This window comes from Balearica regulorum, chromosome W (assembly GCF_011004875.1).
Source record: "Balearica regulorum gibbericeps isolate bBalReg1 chromosome W, bBalReg1.pri, whole genome shotgun sequence".
Taxonomy (NCBI): domain Eukaryota; kingdom Metazoa; phylum Chordata; class Aves; order Gruiformes; family Gruidae; genus Balearica; species Balearica regulorum.
In genome coordinates, this window is record NC_046219.1 from 19315366 (window position 1) to 19343031 (window position 27666).

The 27666-nt window shown below is 43.8% G+C and overlaps 1 protein-coding gene and 1 long non-coding RNA gene across 2 annotated transcripts in view; both read right to left on the reverse strand.

Moving 5' to 3' along the window:
• The window catches only part of LOC142599235 (uncharacterized), a 911312-nt gene that overhangs the window by 283350 nt on the left and 600296 nt on the right, over window positions 1–27666 (reverse strand). The window lies entirely within an intron of this gene.
• Window positions 1–27666, reverse strand: part of LOC142599159 (potassium/sodium hyperpolarization-activated cyclic nucleotide-gated channel 1-like) — a 308414-nt gene that overhangs the window by 239863 nt on the left and 40885 nt on the right. The window contains exon 2 of the mRNA XM_075738902.1: window positions 7924–8347. Coding sequence (XP_075595017.1) covers window positions 7924–8347 — 424 coding nt within the window. The remainder of the gene's footprint in view (window positions 1–7923; window positions 8348–27666) is intronic.

Consider the following 27666-nt stretch of genomic DNA (forward strand, 5'->3'; position numbering starts at 1 on the left):
TAGAAAAGTTCTTCAGAGGGATCTGGACAGGCTGGATCGATGGGCCAAGACCAATTGTATGAGATTGAATAAGGCTAAGTGCCAGGTCCTGCACTTGGGTCACAACAAACGCAGGCTTGGGCCCCTCACTACAAGGACATTGAGGTGCTAAAGCGTGTCCAAAGAAGGGCAACAAAGCTGGTGAAGGGTCTAGAGAACAGGTCTTATGAGGAGCAGCTGAGACAACAGGGGTTGTTTAGTCTGGAGAAGAGGAGGCTGAGGGGAGACCTTATTGCTCTCTACAATCACCTCAAAGGAGGTTGTGGCAAGGTGGATGTCAGTCTCTTCTCCCAAGTAACAAGTCATAGGATGAGAAGAAACAGCCTCAGGTTGTGCCAGGGGAGGTTGAGATTGGATATTGGGAAAAATTTCTTCACGGAAAGGTTTGTCAAGCACTGGAACAGGCTGCCCAGGGAAGTAGTTGAGTCACCATCCCTGAAGGTATTTACAAGACATGTAGATGTGGTGCTTAGGGACACAGTTTAGTGGTGGAGTTGGCAGTGCTAGGTTAAGTGTTGGACATGATGATCTTAAAGGTCTTTTCCAAACTAAGTGATTGTATGATTCTATCATCTAAGGTAACTGAATGCTAGCAGTATCACTGCAAAGCTCTGGCCCAGTCTCAGAACTTGAACAAACTATGCCAGTTACCTGCTTTACATTTAAACAGAAGAGCAACTTGTTCAATAAGGTTAGATTTGTTTTTCTGTTCCACATTTAAAAGCACTTTTCTGCAGACATATCTGTTTTTCCTCTTGCAAATGAATGAAATGGCTCAGCAAGGTAAATCTTGAGGAGACTCCAGAGTTTCCTTCTGTAACATGGAAAACTCCTCTAATTTTCACTAGTGCAGCCCCACTGAATTCTGTTGAGATGAACAGACTGAATCACTGAATTCAAAATATTATAAGGCAAAGTTAAATGAGCATCATCTTTTCATTCTCTCCATGTCATACACCTTATTTCTTCTGCATGCAAGTAAATTCTCAATGCTATCACTGGTTAGGAGCTTGAGAGTAGATCTAATAGCCAAGTCTAAGGCCCCTAGGTAGCATATTTTAAAGTGTTTGCTCTCCAGTGCTTAATGGATATCTGGGCTCCCTGTCCAATTTTTGGAAAGAGATGGACACTTCAGGTGGTACTGCTTAGACTCATAACAGGGAGCACAGATCTGGTGATGAGAGGAATAGTTTAAAACCATTACCCCTTGTCCTATTGCTACAGGCCCTATTAAATACTTTGTCTCCATCTTTCTTATAAGCCCCCTTTAAGTATTGAAAGGCTGCAATAAGGTCTCCCTAGAGCCTTCTCTTCTCCAGGCTGAACAATCCCAACTCTCTCAGCCTGTCCTCATAGGAGAGGTGCTCCAGCCCTCTGATCATTTTTGTGGCCCTCCTCTGGACTCGCTCCAACAGGTCCACGTCTTTCCTGTACTGAGGACTCCAGAGTTGGATGCAGGACTCCAGGTAGGATCTCACCAGAGCAGAGTAGAGGGGGAGGATCACCTCCCTCAACCTGCTGGCCATGCCTCTTTTGATATGGCCCAGGACATGGTTGGCTTTCTGGGCTGCAAGCGCACATTGCCAACTCACGTCCAGCTTTTCATCCACCAGTAACCCCAAGTCCTTCTCCTCAGGGCTGCTCTCAATCCACTCATTACCCAGCCTATACTGATACTGGGGTTTGCCCTGATCCAGGTGCAGGACCTTGCAATTGGCCTTGTTGAACCTCATGAGGTTCACATGGGCCCACTTCTCGGGCTTGTCCAGGTCCCTCTGGATGCCATCCCATCCCTCAGGTGTGTCAACTGCAGCACTCAGCTTCGTTTCATCAAGTTCTGGGAATATGTTTCATTAAAGGCTTGAGCTTTAGCAATAGCTAGGCTGGATATCAATGCTTCTGTAGGTTCATGAGTCTTTAAAGTGTTTGGCAAATTGAAAACCAGATTTCAGTACAAGTCAAACCAAAATAAGACATGGCTGCAATTTATAATTATTACATATTTTGTTAGATAATTTTTTGCAAAACAATCTTTTTTGCACATCTTGCGATAAGCAGTCACTTAAAAATTTGTTCTAATTCTAAATAATCAGGCATCTCAGAATGAGAAAGACTTAGCGTATAGTTTTAGAAGTACCACTTATTCATACATCTACTATATCTTGTTCTGTGATTAGAATAGCTTTAAGCAAAGCTATTAAAGTCTGTTTTTTAAGCAGCTGTTGGAAAATACTGTTATTTGAAAAAAATCAGTAAATGTATATCATATGCAAATGTCAAGCAAAGTGGCATATCATTTGACATCTCTTAACTGAAACAAAAAAAATCATATCTAAGAATATAAATTAGTTGATTGTAACAATGTATTTATTCCTAATTGTTCATATCTTTTATTTTTAATTGTTCAGTTATCTATGAGCTTTGGCAACTAAGAATAACTTACTAGTTGCATACAAACCTATGTAAAATGTTCAAGGGTCAGCAACTTAAGCAATCTCAAGCTCTTTTAGAGGTTTTTTTTGTAAAAAAAGTATTATGAATTTGATCATTCAACATTCTATAATTATTTTATCTGAAGCAAACAGTTTTTTCTTTGGCTTTGATTTGAAATTAACTACTATCTAGTTCTCTGCATATTCACTTCCTGATCATGTCAGGAATATATTATTAGTTCTCTCATACTGTATTCTCTGAATTTAATGAAGTAAATAAGAATTAGGTCCAGTACTTCCTGTTTCATATTTTTAGGAACTTATGCTAAAAAAAAAAAATAAATCCAAAACAAACCCACTGTAAGAAATTATTGCAAAAGTATAATTTCTGCAATCAGTAACTTAACAAATTTTTCCTTGCATGTTATATTATATAATTTTGTTTAAATACGTATATGATCTATTTGCCAACATCTGGGTTTTAAAAGACTGGCATATTAGATATTGCAACTAAAACCAGTTTTAGGACAATGTGAATTTGCAAATTCAGTAAATGAATTCCTGCTAACATATCTTCTGTCCCCTTAAGTGTTTCTTCTTATTTCCACCGAGTCATTCATTTTGGTAAACTATTAATATCAGACTTATATTAATATATAAGTCAGATTTCATATATATCACACCACAGGCTATAGCTCTGTTCCCTCATAACAGTTAAGGAGAAAGCTTCTACAATGCATACATTATTTACCTCGATATTACTCTATGTGGCTGTTAGCAGCTTGATCCTGATTTAGTTGATTTAAATGATATGAAAATAAATAAGAAAAAGGAACCATGTTTCACTAGTATCATATAAAAATCTTTTAAACTTCTGCCTACTCAAAGTTCAGGATACTAACCAACTGAAGTCCAGGTATATGATACTAAAAAAGGAAAAGCTGAAACAATTTCAACATGTTTTCTGTTTGAGGATGTATAAATACCTCAGTGGGATAAAAGCCTTATTATGCATCCTGGTTTGTTCATTAATCAGTTTTCCAGGAAGTATCCTATTGGCAGTGTACAAAGAATGAGTTTGCTGACTGTCCTCTCAATATTTGTGACATAACGCTCATTATTCTGGATCCAAATACATAGTATTTCATATTTATCTGCACTACATTTAAAACCAATATGTCAGCCCATATGCAAAAATTATTAAATTCTTTAAACCACACAGAAACAGGTGCAATTCTGTGTCATAAAAATTAGTTAACAGTTACTCCCTGTTGTGCCTGTGCAAACACACACAATACAGAAAAGATTAATATCAGCAGCAAAGGTCTCACTGACTACCCCTATGGGATCATCCAACTATTGTTTCCTAATTAAGCAAAGTTCATCCCTAGCCAGTTTTGTTGTTTTAAAACATTACAATGCTATAACATACAATTTCTCCAAAGTGGTAATGAATCACCACGTAGAACAGTTTCACACCCTACATTCAAAATAATAATCAACTATTGTGATAAAAAAACCAAATATGAAAATCCATGACCACCTTCATTTCTGATCTCTATGAGATGCTAAAGAAAAGATTAATTTTTTCTTGCACATATTTCATTTTGGGATTTATCAAAACTTCATTCAGTTTACATATTCAGCACATGTTCTCAGTCATCAGAACTTTAAAGCAGCCAAGAAGTTTCTTGCTGCTTTATTGCAGGGTCAAAAACAAAAAAATATTTCAGATCCTCTTTCACCTTCCCGAGAACATCCAGGGAGCTCTATAATGTGTTATCAAACACAAAAAGATGGACTCTACTTATTTTTCAATACTTGCCAACTAAAGTATCAAACAATAAATATTTTGCAAGTTTTACCAGTGGAATCAAATGTAAAGTTGCAGTCAAGCAGCCTCGAGACATCAGCAGCCATTAGCTATAGATTACACCAGCCAAACACCAGCTGTTGCTGGTTTGGACCACATCTGGTCACTTCTAGTCCCACTTAGTGCTCAGTTCAACTACTTTTGATTTAGAATACTTGATTTGTTTTTGACAACAGATGGGGGGGGTGTATTAATTTCTCTGCTTAGTAGGGCTTTATAGTGGCAAGCTGTTAACTCAAGCTGCCAGAAAATAATGTCATTGAACGCATTTCAGAAAGTTCTCTCTGTAAAACAGAGACAAAAGAACAGCTTTATGGTAAAACTGCAAGATATGTTTAATCATTTGCCTTAGTTAAATTCAGTACAAAACTACAGTGATCTATTTCTGTGTCAAAAATATAGTTACACTGCATTACAGGGAGGCAAAAAGAAATAGAATTTACAAAATACAGTAATAAAAAAGTCATTACCTATTTCAGGAGGGTTTTGAGAAACAACTGTAAATTTATTAGACTTTGATACTTAGTATCATCCAGCATTATGGCATTTTTAAATATAATCTGAAAGCAAATTCACTGATGATACTAAACTGGGAGGAATGGCTGATACACCAGAAGCCTGTGCTGCCATTCAGCGAGACCTGAACAGGCTAGAGAGCTGGGCAGACAGGAACCTAATGAAATTCAACAAAGGCAAGTGTAGGGTCCTGCAACTAGGGAAGAACAACCCCATTGTGTTGGTTTTGCATGGCAAGGTTTTGGTAGCAGGGGGGGCTACAGGGGTGGCTTCTGTGAGAAGCTGCTAGAAGCTTCCCCTGTGTCTGTTAGAGCCAATGCCAGCCGGCTCCAAGACGGACCCGCCCCTGGCCAAGGCCAAGCCAATCAGCGCCTCTGTGATAACATATTTAAGAAAGAGAAAAAAAAACAGTTAGAGAGAGCTTTTGCAGCCAGAGAGAGGAGTGAGAAGATGTAAGAACATCTGCAGACACCAAGGTCAGTGCAGAAGGAGGGGGAGGAGGTGCTCCAGGCACCGGAACAAGATTCCCCTGCAGCCCGTGGTGAAGACCATGGTGAAGACCATGGTGAAGCAGGCTGTCCCCCTGCAGCAGCCCATGGAGGAAGGATGAGGGGGTGTAGAGATTCCACCTGCAGCCCCTGGAGGACCCCACGTCGGAGCAGGTGGAGACACCTGAAGGAGGCTGTGGCCCTGTGGGAAGCCCATGCTGGAGCAAGCTCCTGGCAGGACCTGTGGATCCATGGAGAGAGGAGCCCATGCCAGAGCAGGTTTCCTGACAGGACTTGTGACCCCATGGGGGACCCACGCTGGAGCAGTTTGCTCCTGAAGGTCTGCACCCCGTGGAGGAGACTCACGTTGGAGCAGTTCGTGAAGGACTGTCTCCCGTGAGAGGGACCCCACGCTGGAGCAGGGGAACGATGAGAGGAGTCCTCCCCTTGAGGATGAGGAAGCAGCAGAAACACCGCGTGAGGAACTGACCATAACCCCCACTCCCCGTCCCCCTGTGCCTCTGAGGGGGGCGGAGGTCGAAGCTGGGAGTGAAGTTGAGCCTGGGAAGATGGGAGGGGTGGGGGGAGGTGTTTTAAGATTTGGTTTTATTTCTCATTCCTCTACTCTGTTTTGCTTAGTAATAAATAAGATGAATTCCCTCTCTAAGTTTGGTCTGTTTTGCTCGTGATGATAATTAGAGAATGATCTCTCCCTGTCCTTATCTTGACCCATAAGTTTTTTTTTTTTAGTTATACCTTTTCTCCCCTGTCTAGAGAAGGAGGGGAGTGATAGAGCAGCTCTGGTGGGCACCTGGCCCCCAGCCAGGGTCAACCCACTACACCCATGCACCAGTACAGGTTAGGGGTTGACCTGCTGGGAAGCAGTGCTGCAGAGAAGGACCTGGGAGTCCTGGTGGACAACAAGCTCTCCATGAGCCAGCAATGTGCCCTCATGGCTAAGAAGATACCTTGTGGTATCCTGGGGTGCATTAAGAAGAGCATGGCCAGCAGGTCAAGGGAGGTTATCCTCCCCCTCTACTCTGCCCTGGTGAGGCCACATCTGGAGTACTGTGTCCAGTTCTGGGCTCCCCAGTTCAAGAAAGACAGGGAACTACTGGAGAGAGTCCAGTGGAGGGCTACAAAGATGATTAGGGGACTGGAGCATCTCTCTCATGAGGAAAGGCTGAGAGAGCTGGGTCTATTTAGCCTGGAGAAGACTGAGAGGGGATCTTATCAATGCTTATAAACATCTAAGGAGTGGATGTCAAGAAGATGGGGCCAGACTTTTCTCAGTGGTGCCCAGCAACAGGACAAGGGGCAATGGGCACAAACTGGAACACAGGTAGTTCCACCTGAATATGAGGAAAAACTTCTTTACTCTGAGAGTGACAGAGCACTGAAACAGGTTGCCCAGAGAGGTTGTAGAGTCTCCTTCTCTGGAGATATTCAAAACCTACCTGGATGCCATCCTGTGCAACCTGCTCTAAGTGATCCTGCTCTAGCAGGGGAGTTGGACTAGATGATCTCCAGACGTCCCTTCCAACCCCTACCAATCCGTGAATTGTGAGATAGTTTTGTATTTAAGTTTCTATTAAACTGGAAAGTGAATATAATATTTTAAAAGGGAGATAACCAGCAGAAAAAGCACCAGAAATGATACCAAATAATCCTTCAATATTCATTTAATTAAATAAATCTTTATTAAAATAGGTAAATAAATTTACGCAAATCTATTTTAACAGTGTTTCTGTTGAAATGCTTTACAAAATAATTCTCATTACACTTGCTGCAAGAAAGGTTTCGAAAACAGCTGTTATTTTTCCTATGTTTTTAGCACTTCCTTTTAAAACATATTATGATATTTAGAACTACAGAAATAGAGACAGGCAAGAAATGAAGTAACTGAATCATGGTGCTATGTGCCAAAGCATTAAATGCTTCCTAGCCCCGAGTATGCCAAATTAGGGAATGCAATAGTTTCCTGGAAACATCACCATGCCAAGTTGGCAGGCAGCATAAGGTCACGTCTGGAAATAGTGGCATTGACAGTTTAGAATGAAATTACTTATAGATTTGAACTACTCTTTTTATGAAGAAGGTCAGTATTTGATATATTCAGCCTACATACAGCCTTCAAACAATGAGCTTTCTAGGAAATCTACTCAATTATAAATAGATTGAATTTCTCCTGAAATAGAAAAATGTGAACATGTATTTTCAGTTCTCTGTGATTACAAGAGTATTAACTTCATAAGTCTAAGTGCTAGTCAAACTCAAATGCAAGTTTAGGCAGTTGCTAAAATTTCTAATATTCTCAAAATGAGTCCATCCATGCTCATTATGCTGACAGTCCCCAACATATTTTTGGTCTCTGTGGTTAGCAGACAGAAGATGGTTACTCCATTGTGCTTTTTTCCAACAAGGCTTTTCTACTAGCACCTGTATGTAATTACACTAACTGGGGAATAAAAACTCTTTTTCATTTCAGTTTCTGTGTAGCTCTTCAGAGAGGCCTGAATAGTTTTTTGTAGGAATAAAATCTCAGCAAATGATGTTATAACCATATGTATCTTACCTCTTCCCACTGGTGTATGTATCTAATCAGTCTTGAGAGGCGTAATAAACGTAACAGGCTGAGGATTTTTGTAAATCTCACAATACGAAGTGCTCGTGCTGTCTTGTAAACCTCTGAATCCATTCCTTTTTCTACAATGAGAAAGATATAATCCACTGGTATTGATGAGATAAAGTCAACCACAAACCAGCTTTTTAAGTAATTCATCTTAATAATTTTAGGGTCCAGTATTATTTCAGAGCTGTCTTCATTTACAGTCCCAGTTCTAAAATTCATGATCAAGTCCAATAGAAAAACAGTGTCTGATGCAACATTGAAAATAATCCATGGTGGTGTTGTTTGTTCTGTGAAGAATGTGATTCCAACTGGTATAATGACAAGGTTTCCAACCATCATTATGAGCATGATTAAGTCCCAGTAAAACCTAAAAAAAAAGGAACAAACAGAACAGTTGATGTAATGTGGTGTCATGATTTAGCCCCAGCTGGCAGCTGAGCACCACACACCCACTCACTCACCCCTCCCCCTCCAGCAGGATGGGGAGGAGAATAGGAAGACAAAGACAAACCCCATGGGCTGGGATAAGGACAGTTAACTACAACAACAAACAGCTACACCAACCAACGCTCTTATAAGAGAATATACAAGACAGGTGACAACACAAGGTAACTGACCAACCAAACACTCAACCCAAAACCACACCAACCCACCCCTCACTCAACTAGCCCCCTTTTATAGTGAGCATGACATCACATGGTATGGAATAGCCCCTTGGCCAGCTTGGCTCACCTATCCTGGCTCCTTGTGAAAATTAACTCTATCCTAGCCAGAACCAGGACATGCGGTCTCTATCACGCTGCTTCTTCACCTCAATTACATTTTTGGTTCTATACAAATTAATTACAGTACTGCAACTTGGTGTCAGTTTTGCCCAAATGAGGTTAGTAATTATAATATGCTTTCGTATAGAGATAAAGCATACCTGAGGATGCTTAAACACTTTGTTAATGCTAAGAAAACTCTCACAGTTTTGACTCAATATATTAACCATCACTAGAGAAGACAAAGTACTTAATACATTTCATTATGTGCTTTCCTTTTCCAGAGTATGCATCTAGGATAAAGACAGTACCATGGTTTATCACTCCATGGTATATCTGAAAGGCGTGCATGTGTGGCACTCAATAGACTTCTCCAGATTCCTATCAAAACCTGTTAGTGTGTTTATATAACTAAAACTATGTCTCGTGCCAATCACAAGTGCTTTAGCGATGCAAAATTTTTTTAAGGCTTCTATCAAAATGGAAACTCAAATATCTAACAGATAACATATTAAATGTTAAAGTACCTCTTTGCAAATGTACTCATACTGTTACAGTGCTGGAATAAAATTATAGCAAGAGAAAAAAAGCACTGAAGCAAAAAATAGAAAAAAATTAGATAAATGTTGTGGTTTAACCTATCCGACAGCTAAAACAACCACACAGCTGTTTGCTCACTCCTCTCCCTCCGAGGGGAATGGGGGAGAGAATCGAAAAGGGAGGAAAAAAAAAAGTAAAACTCATGGGTTGAGATAAAGACAGTTTAATAGGACAGAAAAGGAAGATGAAGATGACGATGATGACAATAAAAGAATATACAAAACAAGTGATGCGCAGCACAATTTCTCACCACCCAAAATTTATGCTCAGCTAGTTCCCGAGCTGCGATCCCGCCTCCCAGCTAGCTTCCCCAATTATAAATGGAGCATGACGTTATCTCTATATTATCAACACTGCTTTCAGCAAATCCAAAACATAGCCCTGTACTAGCTACTACAAAGAAAATGAACTCTATCCCAGCCATAACCAGCACAACAAGATCAAAACCTTCATCCACTTTTACAATCTGAATTGAACTTTCATGCATTTTTACAACCTGATAGCCTATCTTCTTTCAGAGGTAGCTAAGAAATCTGGACAACAATAGTTGCAACTTCCACAGTATAAAACAGATACTGCATTTCACTATTTTGTTCCAGAGGCATCTAAAGGCTCCCCTCTGCTGCTAATAGTGCTTGGTACAGATGGTATAGAGCCAGACTCATAACTTTAGTATAGAAATGGTGCATAAACCCACCTATTACATAGAACATAGATCCATCCTGATGGAAGATTTCCAGGTGATGGTAATATATACCTAACAGTTTTTAAGAAAATTATGAAAGCTCCTAAACGTTAAATTGTCAAAGAAAGTTATTCTTGTTCAATAAAAGAACTGAAACTGAATCTGAGAAAGCCAGAACCCAAAGCATAACCTCTTGAGAACTGACCTAACTCAGTAGTCCAACATTGTGCATGTGATTGGAGTAGATGACTTCCCACAGGTTCCTCCTGACCTAAATTACTATGTAATTCTATGACTTGAATACACTTCTATGCAAGCTATCAGTATTCTTGTTTTTCCAGAACAACCACATAAAAAACATCAATACCTTCCTTACTAATAGAGACATTGCAAGAACTACATAGTCACCAAAGCAGTGCAAGGAGCACCAACAGCAGGTGGTAGAGAGGGATACATAAGGACAAGGAAAGACAACAGCTGAACAAGGGGCATTCCCCAAGTGACTGAGCCCAGACCCGCTGATTGGACAAGCCAGCAAGGGGCAGAGCCTGCACCCAGCAGCACAGGTGATTTAAACAGGCTAAAACAATCAGCCCAGCTAATTGCAACTGATGAGCATATATATTTCCCATCAGGGGAGCATATAGCAAAAGCTGGTGTTTTCTGTGTCTTCTGAGCCTCTGGTATCCAGTTGAACCAATGCAGCTGTGCAAATGGAGGTCTTGTTAAAGCATGTGACCACCCAGGGTTTCTGGCTGTGGGATGTATGCAGGGATATTTCTGGAGATGGAGGGTGACAGCAAGCAAGCAAGCAAGCAAGCAAGCTAGCTTGTGGGTGGTGACCAGGTGGATGAACTGCTTTGCCTGGTAGCTGAGCTGCAGGAGCAGGTGGACAGACTGAGGAGTGTCTGAGGAGGAGATTTGACCAATGGAGCTGTGCTGTGCTATCTCTGTTGCATGCAAGCCAATTCAGCATGGCTGCTACTGAGGTAGGTCTAGGATTTGTCCTGTGCCAGGAGGAAAGTAGCATTACAAGGGCTAGGGAGGGGTTGAAGCAAGTTACTGTATGGAGCTGTGTGGTGGGTTGACCCTGGCTGAGGGCCAGGTGCCCACCAGAGCCACTCTATCACTCCCCTCTTTCATTAGACAGGGGAGAAAAGGTACAATGAAAAAAAAAAAAACTTACAGGTCAAGATAAGGACAGGGAGAGATCATTCTCTAATTATCATCATGAGCAAAACAGACTGAACTTAGAGAGGGAATTCATCTTATTTATTACTAAGCAAAACAGAGTAGAGGAATGAGAAATAAAACCAAATCTTAAAAACACCTCCCCCCACCCCTCCCATCTTCCCAGGCTCAACTTCACTCCCGGCTTCAACCTCTGCCCCCCTCAGAGGCACAGGGGGATGGGGAATGGGGGTTATGGTCAGTTCCTCACGCGGTGTTTCTGCTGCTTCTTCATCCTCAGGGGGAGGACTCCTCTCATCGTTCCCCTGCTCCAGCGTGGGGTCCCTCTCATGGGAGACAGTCCTTCACGACCTTCTCCAATGTGAGTCTCCTCCATGGGGTGCAGACCTTCAGGAGCAAACTGCTCCAGCATGGGTCCCCCACGGGGTCACAAGTCCTGTCAGCAAACCTGCTCTGGCGTGGGCTCCTCTCTCCATGGATCCACAGGTCCTGCCAGGAGCTTTCTCCAGCATGGGCTTCCCACAGGGTCACAGCCTCCTTCAGGTGCCTCCACGTGCTCCGACGTGGGGTCCTCCAGGGGCTGCAGGTGGAATCTCTACACCCCCTCATCCTCCCTCCATGGGCTGCAGGGGGACAGCCTGCTTCACCATGGTCTTCACCACGGGCTGCAGGGGAATCTTGTTCCGGTGCCTGGAGCACCTCCTCCCCCTCCTTCTTCACTGACCTTGGTGTCTGCAGATGTTCTTACATCTTCTCACTCCTCTCTCTGGTTGCAAAAGCTCTCTCTAACTGTTTTTTTCTCTTTCTTAAATATGTTATCACAGAGGCGCTGACTGGCTTGGCCTTGGCCAGTGGCGGGTCTGTCTTGGAGCCGGCTGGCATTGGCTCTATCAGACACAGGGGAAGCTTCTAGCAGCTTCTCACAGAAGCCACCCCTGTAGCCCCCCCGCTACCAAAACCTTGCCACGCAAAACCAACACAAGCTGTAAGAGAAACCCCTCCTTACCCTCTCTAATACCTTTATGGAATAGGTATGAGGCTCTGGGTATAGTAGACGAAGGACATGATGAGATAGAAGAGGAGGAACCTATGCAAGTACTCTCACCAAGGTCAGATCAACCAACACCTTGCAAGAAGACCTGTATTAAGACCAGTGCTGAGAAGAAACAGTAGTGAGTTATGGTCATAGGTGACTCCCTCCTTAGCAGAAGAGAGGCACCCATTTGCAGACTGGGCCCTCTTTTCAGGAAAGTTTTTCTGCCTCCCTGGGGTCCAAATCAGGGATGTGACCAGATGACTGACAAGCTTAGTACAGCCTTTGGACTATTATCCACTCCTGCTCTTTCATGTGGGCACTAATGATGTCACAACAAGAAGTCCAAGGTTGATCAAAAGATATTTTGGGGCCCTGGGAAGGATGCTAAAAGATTCAGGAGCACAGGTAGTGTTTTCCTGAATCCTCCTGGAAATGGGGAGAGACTTTGGAAGAAACAGACAAGCCCAAGATGTCAATACCTACTTCCAGGACTGGTGCCTCTGCCAGAACTTTGTTTTTTATAACCATGGAAGAGTCTTTGAAACACAAGGTATACTAGGGCCTGACGGCATCCACCTGTCCTGATGGGGGAAATGTGTCTTTGCTCATAAGCTGGCAGGACTGATTGAGAGGGTTTTAAACTAGAATTGGTGGGGGAAGGGGATACCATCAGGAGAGCTGAAGGTAAACCAAAGGTTGGCATGGCATCCCCTGAGGGTGGCAATGCTAATGGCAGCATTTGCACTGCTCCAGGGAGCACCGAGGGCTTAGGGGCACATCTGAAAGGCTTGTACACCAACTCACGCAGTATGAGAAAGAAACAGGGTGAGCTAGAAGCCTTGGTCTGTTCCCAGAGCTATGATGCCATTGGTATTAGTGAGAGTTGGTGGAAGGAGTCCAAGGGTTGGAGTGTTGGGATGGAGGGGCTATAGGCAGGGCAGGTGAGGTGGAGGAGTTTGACTAGATGTAAGGGAGAGGTTTGACTGCACAGCTCTTCCAGGACTCTGGGTTTGTCTAGTTTGGAGAAAAGGAGGCCAAGGGGCGACCTCATTGCTCTCTACAGCTTCCTGAGGAGAGGGAGGTGCTGATCTCTTCTCCCTAGTATCCAGTGACAGGACGCGTGGGAGTGGTTCAAAGCGGTGCTGGAGGAGGTTCAGACTTGATATTAGGAAACACTTTTTTACTAAGAGGGTGGTCAAACGCTGGATCAGGCTTCCTAGAGAGGTGGTTGATGCCCCAAGCCTGTCAGTGTTTAAGAGGCATTTGGACAACACCCTTAATATGCTTTAACTTTTTGTCAGCCCTGAAGTGGTCAGGCAGTTGGACTAGATGATCATTGTAGGTCCCTTCCAACTAAAAATATCCTATTTTAACATTCAAGGTAAGCAAGGCAGCATGATCTGTTCAGCTAAACTTGATCTGTAGAGGCATGGAAACCAGTCAACAACTGTTCCCTGTGGACTCACTAGACTTTCTAGAAGACCAGAGGTGGCAATGGCTCCACAACTGTCTGCCTGCTCCAGCCTTGTTGCAGTGGGGCCCTAAGCAGTGGACGTGCCACCAGCACTGACTTCCAGGCCACTTGCATCACAGTAGTACAAGACCCCTGGCACGAGACAAACACCCTCATCTTGGTAAAGGTTCGTGGTAATCAATAACAATAATAGTTTAACTGGCCACAAAACATTTCAGAACCACAAGTTTAGTTTTTGCTAGACTTTCACAGAGCATATGGATTACATTATATTTTAGAGGTTGCTTACTGTATTCTCCAAATGATCCATGTTCATAAATTCCCTTTGTTTCAAATTTATCCCTGGAAATATTTCCCAGTTTACAAATTGCTGATCTGGAAATATAAATAAATAACTGTAAAGCATACTAAAGGGAGAGTGGCATGAGAATTTCTAGTTTTAAAATTCTTTATTCCAAAGTAAATCTACAGTTATTAGGCTTGACTATCATTTGAGAGACTAGATAGCAAGGTACGCTTAACTGGTACTCAGAAATTGCATAAAATAGACTTTTCAAGTAATTCCCCGTGTACCACAATGTGATTTGTCTTGCACATTTTTAATCTTACAAGTAATGTGAATACTAATTGCTATAAATATTCAGTTTTACCTATACTCTATGTATTTTTGCTTAGCATGTGATGGTATTCACCATATCTGTACACTTGCACAAACTTCCAAACTTCTATTTTTTTAAATTCATATAATAGGCTTATTGCTGTGCTAGATTCCTTTTCAATAATCTAGAATTACCATACAGAAGGAACCACTAAATTAATATATCACTGCTACTATGATCTGTAGGTACAATTATGTCCTGGTTCTGGCAAGGATAGAGTTAATTTCCCAAGGAGCCAGGACAGGTGAGCCAAGCTGGCCGGGGGCTATTCCATACCATGTGACATCATGCTCACCATAAAAGGGGGCCAGTCGGGCAGGGGCGGGTTCGGCGTGTCGGCGTGGCTCCGGGACGGGTCGAGCGTCCGGTCGGTCGGTCGGTCGTGGGATCGGTAAAATCGTTCTCTGTTATCACCATTGTTACTATCTGTTATCAGCGCTGTTGTTGATTGTTCTCCCTCTCCCTTGCTGTCCCAGTAAACTGCCCTTATCCCAACCCTCGAGGCTTTGCCGTTGTTTTTCCGTTCTCCTCCCCATCCCGCCGGGGGAGGGGTGAGCGAGCGGCTGGGGCTAAACCACGTCGGTCCTTTTTGGCGCCCAACGTGGGGCTCGAGGGGTTGTGATAACGACAAGTCTGACCCAAGTGTGTTAAAACAAAGTTGTTAAAAGCATTTATGATGTTATTGAAACAGTTGCTGGTTATAATGATGTTCTGTTTGCTCACATGGCTCTGTTTTGTAAACCCATGTTTACTCTATGCAATCCCTGCGGTGCTGTTTATCACCTCTGGGAGAGGGGTTCGTGTTCTCATGTTGTTATATTGCGTAATAATGACTTATGATAAGATATCATTGACAGTCATGGGTCTGAGCTGGTACGTGTATGTAGCATTTAGGTCAGGCCCGTACCTCGGTCAATATCTTTCAGAATTGATTAATAATTGGACCCAATCTATTGGGAAGACAGGGGGGGATACCTTCTCCCTCTCTTTCACCTCCTCTTTTCCCTTTTGGTTGGTTACAACAATTTTTGAGTATTTTGAATACCCTTGGAATGTTCAGGCCATTATATTCCAATTGCTAGGTCTCCTGAATGTTTTCCCACTCCTGTTCAGGGTTAGCAAAAATCTTTTCAAGAGTACCACCCAGGGATCTTCCCCAAGGCTGAATGGTCAGGGCTGGCATGGCATGTGGGAGAGTATGGGCAGGTATCTAGAGACCTTTTCACCCCCAATGGTTTGGAGCTTCACTCCTGAACAACTGCAAGACCCTGACAAAATGGTAGAATATTTGAAAGGAAAATGCTGTGGGGATTCTAAGGAGACACAACTTACTGCGCTGTGCTGGGCCCTGGCCACAATCTATCAAACACTGCTGGATAGTAGACAGCACCATCCAGAGGGAGAGAGCGGACCCACAGGCGCTGCAGCTGCCCAGGCCCCTGCGACAGGCGCTGCAGCTGCCCAGGCCCCTGCGACAGGCGCTGCAGCTGCCCAGGCCCCTGCGACAGGCGCTGCAGCTGCCCAAACCCCTGCGACAGGCACTGTAGTCGAGCCAAAAGATCAACCCACACCAGTATCAGTTGCCCCTATACACAAAAAGAAATACACAAGGAAATCGGTTCGCTTAGTGAAAGATGATGATGAACCGGGGCCATCACGAGAACAACAAGAAGAGCCAGAACCAGAAGTGATTACTCGATCCCTGTCCCTGAGTGAGCTGCGAGATATGCGGGTAGATTTCAGCCGCCTTCCAGGGGAGCATATTATTACCTGGCTGCTCTGCTGCTGGGATAATGGGGCCAGTAGCCTGGAACTGGAGGGCAGGGAGGCCAAGCAGCTAGGATCCTTGTCTAGGGAAGGGGGCATTGACAAAGCAATTGGGAAGAAGGCACAGGCCCTTAGCCTCTGGAGGCGCCTCCTGTCAAGTGTGAGGGAAAGGTATCCTTTCAGTGAAGATGTCGTATGTCGGCCAGGCAAGTGGACCACTATGGAGAGAGGTATTCAATATCTGAGGGAATATAGCTGTGCGGGAGATGGTGTATTATGATCCGGACAATGCACAGTTGCCCACAGACCCCGATGAAGTCCACTGTACCCGACCCATGTGGCGAAAATTTGTATGAAGTGCACCATCATCGTACGCCAACTCACTGGCAGTAATCGACTGGAAAAGTGAAGAGGCAACCACGGTGGACGAAGTGGCTGGCCGGCTCCGGCAGTATGAAGAGAGCCTTTCCTCCTCCCTAGTCTCGGCTGTGGAGAAACTGTCTCAGGATGTCCGGCAACTCAAAGAGGATATATCTTACTCCCCACCTGCACAGACCCGCATTTCAGCTGTTAGGAGTAAGCGTTTTTCTGCTCCGGAGAGGGGATATAGAGCATACACACCACGAGGTATCCTGTGGTTTTTCCTGCGTGACCACGGAGAAGACATGAGGAAATGGGATGGGAAGCCCACCTCAACCCTGCGGGCACGCGTACATGAGCTACAAGGCAAGACAGCTGTAAAAAGGGACTCTTCCAGAAAGAATGCTGCTCCAGTTTCCACCGGGCAGCCCCCCAGACCAAGTGAAAGGCCAGATTGCACTTCTGATCCTCTTGAAGGGACTTCTAAGTCCTTTTTGCAAGAGGTGAGTAGTGACTATGATGAGCAGGACTAGAGGGGCCCTGCCTCCAGCCAGGTGGAGGAAAGGGACAATAGGGTTTATTGGACTGTGTGGATCCGATGGCCTGGCACATCGGACCCGCAGGAGTACAAGGCCCTAGTGGACACGGGTGCACAGTGTACCCTAATGCCATCGAACTATGAAGGGGTGGAAGCGATCTCTATTTCTGGTGTGACGGGGGGATCCCAACAGTTGACTCTGTTGGAGGCTGAAGTAAGTCTAACTGGGAATGAGTGGCAAAAGCACCCCATTGTGACTGGGCCAGAGGCTCCATGCATCCTGGGCACAGACTACCTCCGGAGAGGGTATTTCAAAGACCCAAAAGGTTACAGGTGGGCTTTTGGAATAGCTGCCTTAGAAGCGGAGGAAATTGAACCATTGTCTAGTTTGCCTGGTCTCTCGGAGGACCCTTCTGTTGTAGGGTTGCTGAAGGTTGAAGAGCAACAGGTGCTGACTGCTACTACAACTGTGCACCGGCGGCAATACCGCACCAATAGAGACTCCCTGGTTCCCATCCACAAGCTAATTCGTCAACTGGAGGGTCAGGGAGTGATCAGCAGAACCCCCTCACCCTTTAACAGTCCCATATGGCCAGTGCGGAAGTCCAATGGCGAGTGGAGGCTGACGGTAGACTATCGTGGCCTGAATGAAGTCACACCGCCCATGAGCGCTGCCGTGCCGGATATGCTGGAACTTCAATATGAACTGGAGTCAAAGGCAGCCAAATGGTATGCCACAATTGATATAGCTAATGCATTTTTCTCGATCCCTTTGGCAGCAGAGTGCAGGCCGCAGTTTGCCTTCACTTGGAGGGGCGTCCAGTACACCTGGAATCGACTGCCCCAGGGGTGGAAACACAGCCCCACAATTTGCCATGGACTGATCCAGACTGCACTGGAAAAGGGTGAAGCCCCAGAGCACCTGCAATACATTGATGACATCATTGTATGGGGCAACAGAGCAGCAGAGGAAGTTTCTGAGAAAGGGAAGAAAATAATCCAAATCCTGCTGCAGGCTGGCTTTGCCATAAAGTGAAGTAAGGTGAAGGGGCCTGCGCAGGAAATCCAATTTTTAGGCATAAGGTGGCATGATGGGCGGCGTCAAATCCCTATGGATATTATCAACAAAATAGCAGCCATGTCCCCACCAACCAACAAAAAGGAGACACAGGCCTTCTTAGGTGTTGTGGGTTTCTGGAGAATGCACATTCCGAATCACAGTTTGATAGTAAGCCCTCTCTACCATGTAACCCGGAAGAAGAATGATTTCAAATGGGGCCCTGAGCAACAACAAGCTTTCAAACAGATTAAACAAGAAATAGTTCATGCTGTAGCTCTTGGGCCAGTCCGGGCAGGACCAGATGTAAAAAATGTGCTGTACACCGCAGCCGGGGAGAATGGCCCTACCTGGAGTCTCTGGCAGAAAGCACCAGGGGAGACTCGAGGTCGACCCCTGGGGTTTTGGAGCCGGGGATATAGAGGATCCGAGGCCCGCTACACTCCAACGGAAAAGGAGATATGGGCAGCCTATGAAGGGGTTCGAGCTGCTTCAGAGGTGATTGGCACTGAAGCACAGCTCCTCCTGGCACCCCGACTGCCAGTGCTGGGCGGGATGTTCAAAGAGAGGGCTCCTTCTACACATCATGCAACCGATGCTACGTGGAGTAAGTGGGTTGCACTGATCACACAACGGGCTAGAATAGGAAGCCCCAGTCGTCCAGGGATTCTGGAAGTGATCACAGAGTGGCCAGAAGGGAAAGATTTCGGAATGTCGCCAGAGGAGGAGGTGACACGAGCTGAAGAAGCCCCACCGTATAATAAACTAACAGAAGATGAGAAACCATATGCCCTCTTCACTGATGGGTCCTGTCGCATTGTGGGAAAGCATCGAAGGTGGAAGGCTGCTGTATGGAGTCCTACACGGCGAGTTGCAGAAGCTGCTGAAGGAGAAGGTGAATCGAGCCAGTTTGCAGAGGTGAAAGCCATCCAGCTGGCTTTAGATATTGCTGGAAGAGAAAAGTGGCCAGCGCTGTACCTCTATACTGACTCATGGATGGTGGCCAATGCCCTGTGGGGGTGGTTACAGCAGTGGAAGCGGAGCAACTGGCAGTGCAGAGGCAAACCCATCTGGGCTGCCCCACTGTGGCAAGATATTGCTGCCCGGCTAGAGAAGCTGGTTGTAAAGGTACGTCATGTAGATGCCCACGTACCCAAGAGTCGGGCCACTGAGGAACATCAGAACAACCAGCAGGTAGATCAGGCTGCCAAGATTGAAGTGGCTCAGGTGGATTTGGACTGGCAGCGTAAGGGTGAATTATTTATAGCTCCTGGTGGGCCCATGACACTTCAGGTCATCAAGGAAGAGATGCGACATATAGATGGGCCCGTGATCGAGGGGTGGACTTGAGCATGGACGCCATCTCACAGGTCATCCATCAATGTGAAACATGCGCTGCAATCAAGCAAGCCAAGCGGGTAAAGCCTCTGTGGTATGGAGGCCGATGGCTGAAATATAAATATGGGGAAGCATGGCAAATCGACTACATCACGCTCCCACAAACCCGCCAAGGCAAGCGTTATGTCCTCACAATGGTGGAAGCAACCACTGGGTGGCTGGAAACATATCCTGTGCCCCATGCCACTGCCCGGAACACTATTCTGGGTCTTGAAAAGCAAGTCCTGTGGCGACATGGCACCCCAGAGAGAATTGAGTCAGACAATGGGACTCATTTTCGGAACAACCTCATGGACACCTGGGCCAAAGAGCATGGCATTGAGTGGGTGTATCACATCCCCTACCATGCACCAGCCTCTGGGAAAGTTGAAAGGTGTAATGGGCTGCTAAAAACCACCCTGAGGGCAATGGGTGGTGGGACCCTCCAACACTGGGATACGCATTTAGCAAAGGCCACCTGGTTAGTTAACACTAGGGGATCTGCCAATCGAGCTGGCCCTGCCCAGTCAAAATTCCCACGCCCAGTAGAAGGGGATAAAGTTCCTGTAGTGCACATGAAAAATATGTTGGGTAAAACAGTTTGGGTTATCCCTGCTTCAGGCAAAGGCAAGCCCATCTGCGGGATTGCTTTTGCTCAGGGACCAGGGTGCACTTGGTGGGTGATGAGAAAAGATGGGGAAGTCCGGTGTGTACCCCAAGGGGATTTGATTTTGGGTGAAAATAGCCAATAAATTAAATTGCATGATATTAATAGCGATATACTGTATCAATGGTATGACCATAAGAATCACCCAAAACTAATGAAGGATGGGCTTTGAAACTGAGCAAAGTGCCACGATGATGGAACTAGAACTGACTTCAACTGGTGCCCAGAAACTTTATCAAAAAATCACATCTTTGGCATCCAGACTGTGAGCATGGACCATACCAGATACACCGGCTGTGAAGACTCCGGATGCAGCGTGTAACAATCCAGCAGCACGCACCATTGCTCCTGCTCTGAGAGACTGTAATGGCAGATGGAACCCAAAACCCTGGACTAAATGAACTCGACAGACATTTTAGAGCAATAGCCCATAGAGTAAGGCAATGAGTTCTGTAAAATAATCTGGGCATGACGTAGATGGTATGGAATAAGGGGTGGCTAATGTCCTGGTTCTGGCAAGGATAGAGTTAATTTCCCAAGGAGCCAGGACAGGTGAGCCAAGCTGGCCGGGGGCTATTCCATACCATGTGACATCATGCTCACCATAAAAGGGGGCCAGTCGGGCAGGGGCGGGTTCGGCGTGTCGGCGTGGCTCCGGGACGGGTCGAGCGTCCGGTCGGTCGTGGGATCGGTAAAATCGTTCTCTGTTATCACCATTGTTACTATCTGTTATCAGCGCTGTTGTTGATTGTTCTCCCTCTCCCTTGCTGTCCCAGTAAACTGCCCTTATCCCAACCCTCGAGGCTTTGCCGTTGTTTTTCCGTTCTCCTCCCCATCCCGCCGGGGGAGGGGTGAGCGAGCGGCTGGGGCTAAACCACGTCAAATTATCACAACACTTTCATAATGCTGTTGACCAAAAAATTTCACAAAGCTCTTCTGGGAGAATAGGCTTCTCCAAGGAATCCTAAAAATGTCTTGGGGGAAAAAAACCTAGGAAATAATCACAGGAGATATATGTGTATCTGAAGCTCACTCCTAAACAAAGCATTGTCTGATTTCAGATTGACCTTTACGTTTAACCAGCACAGTGAGTAGTTATGTAACGAAGGCTAAGCAAAGCCACACAAAAAACAGCCATTCAACCAACATAAAATACTGAACCAGCTGATTTTATCCTATGGTAATCCACAGTTTAGATTGTTATGCACTGTGATTATGCAAAACACACTGGAGTTCCTGATGTTGAATGTCAGCAAAAGTTGTGGTAAACTTAGGGCTTCAATAATAAAATAAGATTGAATGCTAAGGACTACGAGATTGTATCAGTTTTGTATTTTGATTTTAGCCCACAATATAGTATAATTTGATTGGTTAGGAAAAAATCATATTATGATTCATTTTTCATTTAGAAATGAATTGGACATTTTCTTTTAGGAAAATGTTTCCAAATGCTATTCTGTTGACCGTGTTACATGATATTTTTCTTTCAGGTGAGAAAAAAAACTAGATGTGACTCCCTGTATTGCCCTTCTGTAACCCATGCAGAGAAAGTAATACAACGTGTTCCTTGCCTACTGGTTCAGAACATCCTACTATTCCAAGAGCAAGCTGAAAAGCTTCACGAGACGGTGCAAGGACCTGCTATTGAGACACAGAGGTAGCCCTTTGTTTCAAATGATTTTTAGCGTTATCTATTTATTTTTGCTACTTCTCCCCCCCACCCACCCCCAATGAGGATAGTTATAAATTTAAAACTTATAATCTCAGAGTTCCAGATTTATATAAGGTATTATAAAATGTTGACAAAAAGCAAGAAAGAGCTAGGCTTATGTCCTGGTTTCAGCTGAGATGGAGTTAATTATTTTTTTTTTTCATAGTAGCTAGTATGGGGCTATGTTTTGGATTTGTGCTGAAAACAGTGTTGATAATATAGAGATGTTTTTGTTATTGTTGAGCAGAGTCGAGCCTTTTTTTACTTCTCACACTGCCCCACCAGTGAGTAGGCTAGGGGGTGCACAAGAAGTTGGGAGGGGACACAGCTTGAACAGCTGACCCCAACTGACCAAAGGGATATTCCATACCATATGATGTCATGCTCAGCATATAAGGGGCTGGGAGGGGGACATGACACGTGTTCAGAGTGATGGTGTTTGTCTTCCCAAGTAACCATTATGTGTGATGGAGCCCTGCTTTCCTGGAGATGGCTGAACACCTGCCTGCCAATGGGAAATAGTGAATGAATTCCTTGCTTTGTTTGCACGTGCGGCTTTTGCTTTACCTATTAAACTATCTTTATCTCAACCCACAAGTTTTCTCACTTTCACTCTTCTGATTCTCTCCCCCATCCCACCAGGAGGGGGGTGAGTGGCTGCATGGTGCTTAGCTGCCAGCTGGGGTTAAACCATGACAGCCTATGACACAAAATTTTCAAGAATGAGGCAAAAAAATAAGAGCCTGGGGGTAACAACATCTTTCAGAGCTCATAACGAGAAGCAAGAACTGACCTTCACACTTTTCTCCCCATAGCAAACAGCTACAGAGCTTACTGTTCCTCTGAAGCTCACTCAGTACAGTTACTACTAGTTGTCATTAACTGAAGATAGAGGTCAGCACAGTAATCTGCACTAAATTATTCCTGAAACTTTTTCAATGTTTCTAAACAACTCAGAGGTTTAATATCTACAGGTGAAAAAAGTCTTCAAGTATGAAAAAGTATAAAAAGACAATTTTAAGATATATTTTTTCTACATTTTAAAGAATCATTTTATACAGAAATAATAATTTAAAAAATCACACTAATTATTACTTTTGTATTTTCAAATAAAACTAGTTGAATTCATAGCCCTCTTGGTGATTTTTTCACTCATAAATTATCTACTATACTTTCAAAACTTATGGTAATAACGGTGCTTTTTACAGCTCACAAACATGATGCTGAAGCTTTAGTGGTTTGTTTATTGCTACAGGCTCTCCTGAATAGGATGAATGGTCTGTTAAAAATGAGTGCCTACCCAAGAAGCGATAAAGAACTACTTAGTATTAATTAATCAATGTTTGTACCAAGCTTAATAATGTAAGACACTACGAATTCTAACAGGCATTTTATTTTCCACTTTATATATACAACCCAGAGAAAACTGGGTCTTAAAGAAGGAAATTTCAGATCTAAGTTAATTTGCTGCATAATATTCTGTATATACAACAATGTAAAAAGTCATTCAGATTTGCCAGCAGAAGTTTTCAGTGGTCTCACAAACCACACAGCAGAGTGAATAGCATCTCAGAGGCACTGGGTGTGTCTTGAGGATACAGAGCAGTCAGGGCTTTGCTTAAGATCACATTTTTCTGAGTTTCCAGAAAGAATTAGTAAAACTTCATGACATTCAGTCACAAATACTTATCAGCCACATTATAAAGTGGAAGGCCTTTGAAAAAGATATTCAAATTGCTTGTAAAATATTTTTCAAATCAAACTTGATGCATCTGAGACATGATTTCACTCTACACATTCAGAGAATTGAATAAGGGAAACTAATTAGCGTAGAACAATTTTAAAACAGAATATATAACTTGACAACACTTGAGTCAGGCCCCACAAACTCAGGCTTTGCCTGTCTCATGCTCTAGTACAAAAGAAAACAATTAGTATAATAGTTGGAATGTAGAAACAGGATAAGAGAAGCCATAAATTAGGGAACAGTCCTTGGGTATGAACTAGAAAAAAGACACAAAGTTTGAGGCATCCTGATAAAGGGGGCCCAATATGCCAACAAGCCTGGGACCATCTGGGCAGGATGGATAACAAGGTTGCTGAGCTTGCAAAACGGAGATAATGAAGAAGAGGTCACCCAACTCTGTACACTGAAGAAGAGGAGAAAGAGGAAGATTTGAGGAGGACGACCCCTGACGACCACCTGAGAAAGAAACTGCGCAGGTGTATCAGGATATTAGCATATATTCAGGAGTTCCCGGAATAATAATGAATATGTATTAAATTTATCAGAAACTTAATGAATATGTAAACTCTTTTGTAATATAAATCACGAACAATTTGTTTCTCATCGAGACGCACGTTCATGGAAATATCCTGGTGCGACTCCTAGCGCTGCAATAAAGGATACCTGCTTAATAGTCACATTGGCTATTGAGTGAATTTTCTTGATTCAGATTGGCGACCCAGATGGGACCCTCTCTGCCCAGCTGCAGGACCCATTGAGACTGGGACTCTCTTGGGTACCTCCGGGGATTTCTCCGGAGAGACTCCTCAATCGGATCACTGCGGGGACAGACAAGGACCATCTATTGAAAGGTATTCTTTAAAATATTTTGCTTTTTGTTTTTGTTTTGTTTTGTTTTTTAAAAAAGTAACTGTTTGGAGGTACTGGTTGTTTAGGAGTTTAATAGTTACTAGTCTTTTTCTGGAACCGGTTCATCTGTTAGCTCCACGTAGGTCGTTACGTTATAACGCAGGGTGAGCGTATGCGGAACTGCTAGCGTCTTATTCGCATACATTTGAAAAGTAACTGTCTGGAGGTACTGGTTGTCTAGGAGTTTAACAGTTACTGTTTCAAGAAGTTTTTTTTTTTTAAATTTGTCATCTCAAATATAACTTGATGTGTTTGAATTTGTGTGTGTGAGACGTACAATTACATAAGTTTGGATGTCCTTTATTGCCGTGTTAAAAGACTAACTAAAAATCTGAATGATGCAGCCCTTGAAGTAGAATTGTTGGTAAATGTGGGAACCAGAATATTGCCTTTTACAACCTGAAAAATATTGTGAATCAATAATTATTTTTGAATGTTTATGGTATAAACAGAGATTGTGAATTCAATCTGGGACAGACATAGAGTGTGCTAAGTGTAAACTGTGGACCCCTTGGGAAAAGAAGGAGCGTGCTACCGAAATAGTAAAGATTGTTCGTGGTTGGCGAGATACAAATTTAAACGAGTAAAATAGGAAGTAGTCAGAGTGGAGGAATCTTGAAAGAGTCCATTAGGATGCATACTGAGACATTGGAAAGAAATAGAAGGTTCACTGGGAGGTGTAACAGATAAGAGAACTCTGATAAAATATTATAATCACTGGTGACCAATGTATAAATTGGATGATCAGGAAAAATGGCCCAAGAATGGGAATTTGGAACAATGTTACAGTTGATGTTGTTTTGTCGAAGGGAGAAGAAATGGGATGAGGTACCTTATGTTGATTTGTTTTTCACCTTGTGAAATCATCCTGAGTGGCTGAAGGACTGTGGGTTTACCCTGCAAGACCCCCTGCCATTGGCATCAGCATTAGACAAGCAGGAAAAGGCAGCGGGAGGCTGTGAAGGTGTTGCTCTGCTTATAGTACGGGGCAACGGTGTTTGAAGTGCAAGCGTGATGAGGAGGATGATTTGGAATTAATGAAAGATGTTGGAGGTTGCATGGATGTTTTTTGATAACAGGGAGAAAGAGAAGGAAATTAGAGAAGAGCAACGAGAAAACGAAAGAGAGCGGAGACAGGCACGGAGAGATAGGGAAAGAGACGGTAACCTGAGAGCTGCACTGCAGGGAGCGTCAGCAAACAGTAACTTCAGGGGAGGACAGCAATACTATGGGGGGAGAGGCAAGGCCCCTTCAGCACAAAATACCAGGAATACCTTAGGAGATGATCAGTGTGCATATTGTAAAGAATTGGGACATTGGAAATGGGATTGTCAGAAATTTAAGGACCATTTTAGGGGTCCTATGCCTATCAGTCCAGAGGTTCTGGAGGAGGCACGATACAATCAAGAAGCAGCTCCCTTTCCATGTCAGTTCCCCTTAACTAAGTCCTGAAGGGGACCAGAGGAAACCTCCCCAGCGGAACCCCTGGCTACAGTAGAGCTGGGGAAAAGGAAAATAGATTTTCTTGTAGATACTGGGGTGACTTATTCTGTGTTAAATACTTGTCAAAGAAGATTAAGCGATGATACAGTAAACATTGTGAGTGCCACAGGGAAAGCGGAACAGCGTGCCTTTTTCCATCCTTTAAATTTTAAGCTCGGAAAACAATGGGTAGCTCACCAATTTTTATATATGCCTGAATGTCCTATACCACTCTTGGGATGGCATCTATTGAGTAAATTGGAAATGCAGATCACCTTTAAAGATGGGGAAGTTCAATTATTAATCCCTGAATCTAAAGCCATCGAGGCAAGAGTTTTTATGTTCCAGGAACAACCTAAGACTAACAAAGGAATTCCCGAGGAGGTGGAGAATGCAGTGACACCTTTGGTACGGGCTAGTGAGGTTCCAGGTAGATCCAGAAGAGCGGAAACAGTAAGAATTATCCTTAAACCTGGAACAAATCCGGTAAGACAAAAATAATACCCATTGAAGATAGAGGCCAAAAAGGGATTAGAAAAGTTAATACTCAACTTTATAGAATATGAGTTGCTCGTATAATGCGAATCAGAATTTAACACCCCAATCTTACTCGTTAAAAAGCCAGGGGGTGAGGCATACAGGTTAGTGCAAGATTTACGAGATGTGAACCAAATAGTGCAGGACATTCACCCGGTGGTGGCAAATCCCTATACATTATTAACTCAACTGAAAAATGATCAAATTTGGTTTACCGTACTGGACCTAAAGGATGCTTTTTTCTGTCTGCCCTTGGCAGCAGAAAGTCAGAAGCTGTTTGCTTTTGAATGGAAAAATCCTGAAACAGGCAGAAAAACACAATTAACTTGGACGGTGTTACCTCAAGAATTTAAGAATAGCCCCACTATCTTTGGGAACCAGTTGGCCCGAAAACTCGAAACATGGACTCCTCCATCTCAGATGGGGACTTTATTACAATATGTGGATGATTTACTAGGAGCTACAACTACTAAGGAGGACTGTGCCCAATGGACAGTGAGCTTGTTAAATTTTCTAGGATTGAGTGGGTACAAAGTTTCCCAGCAAAAGGCCCAAGTGATTCAGCAACAGGTCACTTACCTCGGATTTGAGATCTCTGGAGGACAAAGAGAACTCGATAAAGGTCGAAAAGAAGCTATTTGCCGCACACCATTGTCGGGAACTGCAAAAGAACTTAGGACCTTTTTAGGTATGACAGGATGGTGCAGATTATGGATATATAATTATGGACTCTTAGTAAAACCGTTGTATCAATTACTAAAAGATAATCAGTTAAAGTTGACCTGGACAGGAGAAGCAAAAAGAGCCTTTGAACAACTGAAAACAGAACTGATGAGAGCACCGGCTTTAGGTCTTTCTGTGGTGTCTAAACCCTTCTGGCTATTTTCTCATGAGAGGCAAGGAATAGCCTTAGGGGTGCTGGCCCAACAACTAGGCCCTTATAAAAGAGCAGTAGCTTACTTTTCCAAGCAATTGGATGAAGTAAGCAAAGAATGGCCTGGATGTCTACAGGCAGTAGCTGCAGTTATCCTGAATGTACAGGAAGCACGCAAATTTACAATGGGCCAGAAAATGACAGTAATGGTGTCTCATACGATTTCAGCCGTGTTAGAACAAAAAGAAGGA